This window comes from Mixophyes fleayi, chromosome 3 (genome assembly GCF_038048845.1).
Source record: "Mixophyes fleayi isolate aMixFle1 chromosome 3, aMixFle1.hap1, whole genome shotgun sequence".
Classification (NCBI taxonomy): Eukaryota; Metazoa; Chordata; class Amphibia; order Anura; family Limnodynastidae; genus Mixophyes; species Mixophyes fleayi.
The window spans coordinates 347,751,363-347,761,718 of NC_134404.1; the positions used below are offsets into that span (position 1 = coordinate 347,751,363).

Below are 10,356 nucleotides of genomic sequence, written 5' to 3' on the forward strand. Positions count from 1 at the left end.
AAACATAATGAGGCTGGAAATAGCAGTTTTCTGTGGCAAAACCACACAAAATTAGCTTCATCTAATCATATGTGATGTCCTAAGGTACCAGCGGGCATTGAGGGGACCTTTATCTCTTTCCTCCCTGACTTGGGTACAGCCCCAATATCCAGATGCAATGCCCAAGTGCAGTGTGTAGGTATCCACCTTCCCCTGGCGGACGTGTCACTACTGAAAGCTGCGGCCCTGGTGATGGACACTAACACTGTCCTTATTCCTCTATGCCCTGTGCACCTGTTCTCAGCAGTCTGTATGTAACTGCACTGCCCTGTAGGCCGTGTTCTCTTCTGTGGTTCCACGCTCTATGTACGGCGCTGCGGAGCCCTTGTGGCACATTATAAATAAAAGATAATGATCTCGGGAGTATATATTATTATGTCCTCTGTGTCCTTATATTAGGCATTGTATCAATATACAATATATCTTACAGGCTGCAGTGATATATACAATATTTACTGTCTTGGTCGGTAACTTTGTGAACCAAACAATGTATATTTCATTAAAATTAAAAAAAAGAATAAGAAAAGAAACAAATCTTTAATGTGCATGGAATCATCCTGTTTTACAATAGTCACATGCGTATTAACTTGTAAAATCAAGTATTACATTGTTATATATCCACCTTTGTGTGCAGAATCTGCTGGATATAACCAAGCTCAGCCGCGGTCCGCGCTCTCCAGTCCTGGACACAAGGTCTCAGCAGGACCCAGCTACAAAGCGTAAGACGCTGTCTCTATCCGCAGAGTCCTTCTGCTCCAACCCCCTGGAGACGTTCTCATTGTGTGCTCAGAGCCTCAGTCCATCTGAGCTGCATCCAGTTCATCCAGGAAACGGCGACATTTCCCCATCAGGACCTTGATGGCCTCTTTGAGTAGAGTGTCCGGGGCCAGAATACCGGTGGATTCTATGGAAACTGAAAACATTTGTTTATTTGACAGGAGACCATTAAATATCATGAGTCGTCCATTCTAGAAGTTCCAGATCAAGCAGACCCATGATAACCTCTCAGTTCTCTGCCTGGGCTGACAATCATCATGGTCTGTAATAAATGTACTTTACAGGGCCCCCAACATGGTGGTCTGACCAATCAACAGCCAAGTAATCAACTTTGTGGCAACAGAGCTGGGCCTGTCAGTGGGATGGCCAAATGACCAGGACATTATACAACAGGGAACCTACCCAGAGTACTTTCCCCAGAGCTATAAATCTACAATATACAGAATGAGACCACATTGCCACATTCAGTGTGAAACGTGTTATCTGAGCGCGAGAGCATATACGGCTCGTTCCATAAATACTTACAGATAAAGTGATCTCGCACCCGTGCCATTTTGACCAAGTTCTTTAGCTCCTCATGTCGGAATATCTCTCGGCTGCATGTGTCTATTCGAGAGTTCTCCACCCGTGCCACCTTTATACCTGGGGACGACGTATGTGAGAAGACAGCACAAGAAACAAAATGAAACATTGGTGCCCCATATTCCAATCACAGGGCAACCTACCCGCTGCCAGCACACCGCTATACTCATTCCCAGGTACTTCTGTATGTAACGTATCTCAGTGACAGTAACTTCCAGTATAGAAGACTGGAGAGCAAGCAGCCGGCGTTATTGTACGACACAAGGACCCACTCACCGTTCCGTACGTCCACCGCAATAACTCCCGGAGAGAAACATTTCTGCAGCTTCTCTGCCAGATCTCCCTCTACGGGGTGTAAGAGCGTGATCTCTGGAAGCAGCCGGTAACTGGCTGTGGCCACAGGAGAGAACTTGGCATGGTCCTTTCCTGGTGAGTGAGAGAACAGAGTCCTACATTACCCATAGATCAGTACAAGTGTCCTGTAATATACAACGTTCTTCTCCTCACTCACCGACACCTTTGACACAATGCATAATGACGTGGATCTCCTGGCCGGGACGAAGCTGAGCGATCAGGATGTCATCGTGAACAGAACGAGGAGGGTCCGTCTCAGGGAACAGGTCGGATTGGTTACCTTGTGGGAGCCACTTCATGTGTCTTGTGTACACTGAGATGGTTATAAACAAAGAAACAACATTAGATATAGCTCAGGCGTATAATGCGGGTGAAACTCCCCTGAGAAACCCCCACTCACCTTTATGATCCAGGTAAAGCTCATTGGGGTCTGAGGACTCCTTAGATGCACGGGGGTTTCTTGTGCATTTCACGTTCAGCTCAAACTGGAGAGTGTCTATCTCTGTGCCCTCTGCGTCTTCTGCAAGACAGAGAGGAGACACGGAGTGAGCACGGTTACAGATGCTGTGATATAGGGATGTGCCCCCTGCTTATAATATAATGTGAGGTACAGACGGCACAGCGTCTGAGATATAGAGGGGTACAGACAGCCCAGTCCCCTGTATTATATAATGGGTCCAGGGGGTAAGTTTGCAGTGAAAATTAAAGGCGGCAATGGCTTTAAAGGAAAAACAATGCCTGTCCGTACCAGCTTTATATCTCAGACGCTGTGACGTCTGTATATTTACCCTCAGGTGTTCCTCCCCCGTGCAATATAAAGTGCGGTACAAACGTCCCAGCCACTAACAAAAGATGGTATATGGTTGAGACAAATACTTCCTTATAATGTAAAGATGATGTCGGTGTGGTGTAAAGAGGGGTATAAGTGTGTCCCCTGTATTATAAAGTGGGTGCGCACACAAGCTATTACAAAGTTGAGTACACAGAGATCTCTGCCATTACTTACCAGTGCTGCGATATTCGAAGAGTCGGGGATCAGCCCGAATGGGGATGAGGCCCAGGCGATGGGCGAGGATCTCGTCCTGTATGATGGAAGTGTTTTTATATACAAAGACTTTTTCTGTGGCCATCGTTGGGACCTGTGGAGGAAGCAGTTGTGTGTTCCTAGATTATCGCTGACCATGAGATAATACAGAGACTATCTCACTTGTCTGCACAAAGTATAAACACTGTTTTCATGATCTGCAGACGAGACGAGAGGCGCTCCCCCAGCAAGGTCCTATCCCAGCATAGTGAGGGGCTTCCGAGTTACAGAACATTACCAACATGTGGAGATGTGTGGGGTGAGAAGGGAGTTTTGCTCTTTTCAATAATATATCTCAAATTTTTTAAAAAGTGAGTACTCCCATCATGTGCAAACCTCAGCCAGCAGGATGCGCCTGAATGCGTTGGCAAAAGAAGCATCGATTCCAATCATGTCAAACTCCAGGAGGTCATCTTCCATCTTAATAACATCCAATCGGAAATTCTGCCCAAAGAGACAATAAGAAAATATTATGAAGACACGCAGAATATGGATATAAACCATACTTGCCAACTCTCCCGGAATGTCCGGGAGACTCCCGCATTTTGCGAGTCTCCCAGACTCCCGGGTGAGTGTGGCAATCTCCCGAATTCTGCCCACTTCACTAGGAAGTGCCACGGTGAATCGTGGCGTTTGGCCCCGCCCCCGCTGTCAAATGACGCTATTTGCGTCATGCCATCACAGGGGGCGGAGCCGAAATGACGCGATTTCGGGCGCCCTGCCCCCTCACGCCCACCTCCACTGACTGGCTCCCGGAAGGGACCTGAAGAAAGTAGGTAAGTATGATATAAACACACACACACACACACACACAGTGTATATAGATATATATCTATATACACACACCAATCAGCCACAACATTAAAACCACCTGCCTAATATTGTGTAGGTCCCCTCGTGCCACCAAAACAGCTCTGACCCCTCGAGGCCTGGACTCCATGTCCTCTGAAGGTGTCCTGTGGTATCTGGCACCAAGACGTTAGCAGCAGATCCTTTAAGTCCTGTAAGTTGTGAGGTGGGACCTCCATGGCTCGGACTTGTTTTTCCAGCACATCCCCCACAGATGCTGATCAAATTGAGATCTGGGAAATTTGGAGGTTACCTTGAACTCTGCGTCATGTTCCTCAGACCATTCCTGAACAATTTTTATAGTGTGGCAGGACGCATTATCCTGCTGAAAGGGGCAACTGCAAATCAGGGAATACGGTTACCCTGAAGGGGTGTACTTGGTTTGTAACAATGTTAGGTAGGGGGTACCTATCAAAGTAACATCCACCTGAATGCCAGGACCCAAGGTTTTCCAGCAGAACATTGCCCAGAGCATCACATTGCCTCCGCCAGCTGCCTTCTTCCCATAGTGCATCCTGGTGACATCTCTTCCCCAGGAAAACCACGCACCCGGCCGTCCACATGATGTAAAAGAAACGTGACTCATCAGACCAGGCCACCAACTTCCATTGCTCCATGGTCCAGTTCTGGCGCTCATGTGCCCATTGTAGGCTCTTTTGGTAGTGGACAGGAGTCAGCATGGGCACTCTGACCTGTCTGCGTCTACGCAGTAAACTGTGCACTGTGTGTTCTGACACCTTTCTTTTGGTATGTCCCTGTGTCCTGTGCTCATTCCACCTGTCATCTCTCTCTCTACTGGTATTTTTCCATCACTATTCAAGCACGCAGCGATTACTCCTATTTTGAAAAAACAAAATTATGACCCAAACTCTTTCAAATTACCGCCCCATCTCTCAGGTCCCGCGCCCCTCCAAGCTTCTAGAGAGAATTGCCTACACTTGCATCACACGCTTCCTTTCTACAAACAACCTATTGGATCCTCTTCAGTCAGGCTTTCGCTCTCAACACTCCACAGAGACTGCGCTGACCAAGGTTGCCAATGATCTGATCACTGCTAAAACTAAAAGGTGATTACTCTTCTAATTCTCCTGGATCTCTCTGCTGCATATGACACTGTTGACCACTCTCTCCTCATACAAACGCTACAATCCCTAGGTCTTGAAGGCACTGTCCTATCCTGGTTCTCATCCTACCTATCTAATCACTCTTTCAGTGTTAATTTCTCTGGATCCACCTCTGCTCCGCTTCCTTTATCAGTTGGAGACCACAAGGCTCAGTCCTAGGTACTCTGCTGTTCTCTATCTACACCACTTCTCTTGGAAAACTAATAAGCTCCTTTGGATTTTAGTATAATCTCTATGCGGATGATACACAAATTTATCTATCCTCTCCTGATCTCTCGACCTCTGTGTTGTCTCACGTTACTGACTGTCTTTCTGCCATTTCATCTTGGATGTCTTCTCGCCAACTCAAACTCAATCTTTCAAAAACTGAATTAATAATGTTTCCACCCAAAAACAGAAGCTTCCTGCCTGACATTTTTATTTCTGGCGATAACATGACCATAAATCCCACCCCGCAAGCTCGCTGCCTAGGTGTAATCCTTGATTCACAACTGTCGTTTATTTCCCACATCAACTCTATATCTAAATCATGTTACATACACCTAAAGAACATTTCCAGAATACACACATATCTCACACAAGACACAGCAAAAACATTAATTCATGCACTCATCATCTCCCACATCAACTATTGCAATTCCCTCCTTATTGGTCTTCCCAAAGTCAGACTTGAACCCCTACAATCTATTTTGTACGCAGCGGCTAGATTGCTTTTCCTTGCAAATCGTTTTACATCTGCCGAGTAACTCTGTCAGTCTCTACATTGGCTGCCTGTATTTCAACGAATCCAATATAAAATTCTACTAACATACAAGGCGTCAACAAACTTGCACCGACATACATCTCCTCACTTGTCTCAAAATATCTCCCAACTCAACACCTCCGTTCTGCACAAGATCTGCGTCTCTCATCCACTCCCATCACATCCCCCCATTCTCGGTTACAGGACTTTTTTCGGCTGCACCCACTTTATGGAATTCCCTCCCTCGCACAATAAGACTTTCCTCTGGTCTTCAAACGTTCTCTGAAAACCCACCTCTTCAGACAAGCTTATAATATTCCTCAACCACCATCTTAATCTCCCTATGTTACCCTATTACCACCCTCTACACCGCTAACACAAGACAACAACCCCCTGGTCAACATTGCTGTGTGATTGATCACACAGCCCACTCAATACGTTTTACCTTTGCATTCTAGCTGGTCCAATGTGCAATATGATGTAGCACATGCCCTTGTGTATCAAACTTCCATTGTCCTATAGACTGTAAGCTTGCGAGCAGGGTTCTCTTACCTCTCGTCTCTATTACCCAGTATTGTTTTATTAATGTTTGTTCCCAATTGTAAAGCGCTACGGAATTTGCTGGTGCTACATAAATGTTGTTGTCGATGATGATTACTGTTGCTCATGTGCCCATTGTAGGCGCTTTCGTCGGTGGACAGGGGTCAGCATGGGCACTGTGGCTGTAGGGCCCCATACACAGCAAGATGCAATACACTGTGTGATCTGACACCTTTCTATCATACCCAGCATTAACTATTTCACACAATTTGTGCTACAGTAGCTGTTCTGTGGGATTGGACCAGACGGACTAGCCTACACTCCCCACATACATCAGTGAGACTTGAGCACCCTTGACCCTGTCGCTGGTTCACCGGGTTGTCCGTCACCCCACAAAACCGGCTATTTTACCGATGCTCTGACCCAGATCCTTATGTTGCCCCTTTTCCTGCTTCCAACACATCAACTTCAAGAACTGACTGATCACTTACTGCCTAATATATCCCATCAGGTGTCATTGTAACCAGATAATCAGTGTTATTCCCTCCACCTGTCAGTGGTTACTGCTGTGGCTGATCAGTGTATATGTCTATAGATGTCAGCAGTCATGGAGCGCTCCCTCACATACAGTATAACAGACACAGCCCTCACCTGTCAGTGGTTACTGCTGGGGCTGATCGGTGTATATGTCCATAGATGTCAGCAGTCATGGAGCGCTCCCTCACATACAGTATAACAGGCACAGCCCTCACCTGTCAGTGGTTACTGCTGGGGCTGATCAGTGTATATGTCTATAGATGTCAGCAGTCATGGAGCGCTCCCTCACATACAGTATAACAGACATAGCCCTCACCTGTCAGTGGTTACTGCTGGGGCTGATCGGTGTATATGTCTATAGATGTCAGCAGTCATGGAGCGCTCCCCCACATACAGTATAACAGACACAGCCCTCACCTGTCAGTGGTTACTGCTGTGACTGATCGGTGTATATGTCTATAGATGTCAGCAGTCATGGAGCGCTCCCTCACATACAGTATAACAGACACAGCCCTCACCTGTCAGTGGTTACTGCTGTGGCTGATCGGTGTATATGTCTATAGATGTCAGCAGTCATGGAGCGCTCCCTCACATACAGTATAACAGACACAGCCCTCACCTGTCAGTGGTTACTGCTGGGGCTGATCGGTGTATATGTCTATAGATGTCAGCAGTCATGGAGCGCTCCCTCACATACAGTATAACAGACACAGCCCTCACCTGTCAGTGGTTACTGCTGTGGCTGATCGGTGTATATGTCTATAGATGTCAGCAGTCATGGAGCGCTCCCTCACATACAGTATAACAGACACAGCCCTCACCTGTCAGTGGTTACTGCTGGGGCTGATCGGTGTATATGTCTATAGATGTCAGCAGTCATGGAGCGCTCCCTCACATACAGTATAACAGACACAGCCCTCACCTGTCAGTGGTTACTGCTGGGGCTGATCGGTGTATATGTCTATAGATGTCAGCAGTCATGGAGCGCTCCCTCACATACAGTATAACAGACACAGCCCTCACCTGTCAGTGGTTACTGCTGGGGCTGATCGGTGTATATGTCTATAGATGTCAGCAGTCATGGAGCGCTCCCTCACATACAGTATAACAGACACAGCCCTCACCTGTCAGTGGTTACTGCTGGGGCTGATCGGTGTATATGTCTATAGATGTCAGCAGTCATGGAGCGCTCCCTCACATACAGTATAACAGACACAGCCCTCACCTGTCAGTGGTTACTGCTGGGGCTGATCGGTGTATATGTCTATAGATGTCAGCAGTCATGGAGCGCTCCCTCACATACAGTATAACAGACACAGCCCTCACCTGTCAGTGGTTACTGCTGGGGCTGATCGGTGTATATGTCTATAGATGTCAGCAGTCATGGAGCGCTCCCTCACATACAGTATAACAGACACAGCCCTCACCTGTCAGTGGTTACTGCTGTGGCTGATCGGTGTATATGTCTATAGATGTCAGCAGTCATGGAGCGCTCCCTCACATACAGTATAACATACACAGCCCTCACCTGTCAGTGGTTACTGCTGGGGCTGATCGGTGTATATGTCTATAGATGTCAGCAGTCATGGAGCGCTCCCCCACATACAGTATAACATACACAGCCCTCACCTGTCAGTGGTTACTGCTGGGGCTGATCGGTGTATATGTCTATAGATGTCAGCAGTCATGGAGCGCTCCCTCACATACAGTATAACAGACACAGCCCTCACCTGTCAGTGGTTACTGCTGGGGCTGATCAGTGTATATGTCTATAGATGTCAGCAGTCATGGAGCGCTCCCTCACATACAGTATAACAGACACAGCCCTCACCTGTCAGTGGTTACTGCTGTGACTGATCGGTGTATATGTCTATAGATGTCAGCAGTCATGGAGCGCTCCCTCACATACAGTATAACAGACACAGCCCTCACCTGTCAGTGGTTACTGCTGTGACTGATCAGTGTATATGTCTATAGATGTCAGCAGTCATGGAGCGCTCCCTCACATACAGTATAACAGACACAGCCCTCACCTGTCAGTGGTTACTGCTGTGGCTGATCAGTGTATATGTCTATAGATGTCAGCAGTCATGGAGCGCTCCCTCACATACAGTATAACAGGCACAGCCCTCACCTGTCAGTGGTTACTGCTGGGGCTGATCGGTGTATATGTCTATAGATGTCAGCAGTCATGGAGCGCTCCCTCACATACAGTATAACAGACACAGCCCTCACCTGTCAGTGGTTACTGCTGGGGCTGATCGGTGTATATGTCTATAGATGTCAGCAGTCATGGAGCGCTCCCTCACATACAGTATAACAGACACAGCCCTCACCTGTCAGTGGTTACTGCTGGGGCTGATCGGTGTATATGTCTATAGATGTCAGCAGTCATGGAGCGCTCCCTCACATACAGTATAACAGACACAGCTCTCACCTGCTCAAACTTCTCCTGATCCCAGGTGTCATCATAGTCGGGGTAATTCCCAGGGAAATCCGTGCTGCACACCTGTCAGAGGAGAGCACCAGATCACACACATTATATATATATTATGCTGACAGTGAGGGTGGTGTGAGTATGAGTGACAGAGATGCTGAGTGTGAGTGCAGGTGACAGATGCTGAGTGTGAGTGCAGGAGACAGGGATACAGATGGTGAGTGTGGTGTGTAGGAGTGACAGAGATACTGAGTGTGAGTGCAGGAGACTGGGATACAGATGGTGAGTGTGGTGTGTAGGAGTGACAGATACCGAGTGTGAGTGACTGAGATACTGAGTGTGAGTGCAGGAGACAGGGATACAGATGGTGAGTGTGGTGTGTAGGAGTGACAGATACCGAGTGTGAGTGACTGAGATGCTGAGTGTGAGTGTCAGAGATGCTGAGTGTGAGTGCAGGAGACAAGGATACAGAGGGTGAGTGTGGTGTGTAGGAGTGACAGAGATACTGAGTGTGAGTGACTGAGATACTGAGTGTGAGTGCAGGAGACAAGGATACAGATGGTGAGTGTGGTGTGTAGGAGTGACAGAGATACTGAGTGTGAGTGCAGGAGACTGGGATACAGATGGTGAGTGTGGTGTGTAGGAGTGACAGATACCGAGTGTGAGTGACTGAGATACTGAGTGTGAGTGCAGGAGACAGGGATACAGATGGTGAGTGTGGTGTGTAGGAGTGACAGATACCGAGTGTGAGTGACTGAGATACTGAGTGTGAGTGCAGGAGACAGGGATACAGATGGTGAGTGTGGTGTGTAGGAGTGACAGATACCGAGTGTGAGTGACTGAGATGCTGAGTGTGAGTGTCAGAGATGCTGAGTGTGAGTGCAGGAGACAAGGATACAGAGGGTGAGTGTGGTGTGTAGGAGTGACAGAGATACTGAGTGTGAGTGACTGAGATACTGAGTGTGAGTGCAGGAGACAAGGATACAGATGGTGAGTGTGGTGTGTAGGAGTGACAGAGATACTGAGTGTGAGTGCAAGAGACAAGGATACAGATGGTGAGTGTGGTGTGTAGGAGTGACAGAGATACTGAGTGTGAGTGCGCCCTCACGTTGCGGAGCCCGAACTCCCCCAGCACCACGCGGGTCCTCATCTCGCGCACGGTGTCCGCCATGTCTGAGGCTGCAGGTCAGGCGCATGCGCGGTCTGGCTCTTCAGGCCGGTGTTACCATGGAGACGTCCGCCATGTTGCTGGTGGAGTGAGAGATCTGCCACCAGTAACACGGCGGCTCCC

At 47.9% G+C, this 10,356-nt stretch overlaps 1 protein-coding gene across 1 annotated transcript; it reads right to left on the bottom strand.

Annotated features, from left to right (window-relative positions):
- Positions 1-557: 557 nt before the first annotated feature.
- On the bottom strand, positions 558-10,347 carry POLR1C (RNA polymerase I and III subunit C). Its single transcript, XM_075204496.1, has 9 exons — positions 10,174-10,347; positions 9,066-9,137; positions 3,173-3,280; positions 2,759-2,891; positions 2,153-2,272; positions 1,910-2,065; positions 1,675-1,824; positions 1,342-1,458; positions 558-952 (listed from the first exon to the last, which is right to left on the bottom strand). The coding sequence occupies exons 1-9, from the start codon at positions 10,234-10,236 to the stop codon at positions 834-836; spliced, it is 1,038 nt and encodes a 345-aa protein (XP_075060597.1). The 5' UTR covers positions 10,237-10,347; the 3' UTR covers positions 558-833.
- Between the last annotated feature and the right edge of the window lie 9 nt (positions 10,348-10,356).

Excerpts from the sequence above, each read along its gene's own strand:
- POLR1C (XM_075204496.1), bottom strand. The coding sequence starts at position 10,236 with ATGGCGGACACCGTGCGCGAGATGAGGACCCGCGTGGTGCTGGGGGAG. Across the intron at positions 9,138-10,173 it reads GGGAGTTCGGGCTCCGCAAC|GTGTGCAGCACGGATTTCCC; the intron begins GTGAGGGCGCAC and ends CTCCTCTGACAG. Across the intron at positions 953-1,341 it reads GGTGCGAGATCACTTTATCT|TTTCCATAGAATCCACCGGT; the intron begins GTAAGTATTTAT and ends AAATGTTTTCAG.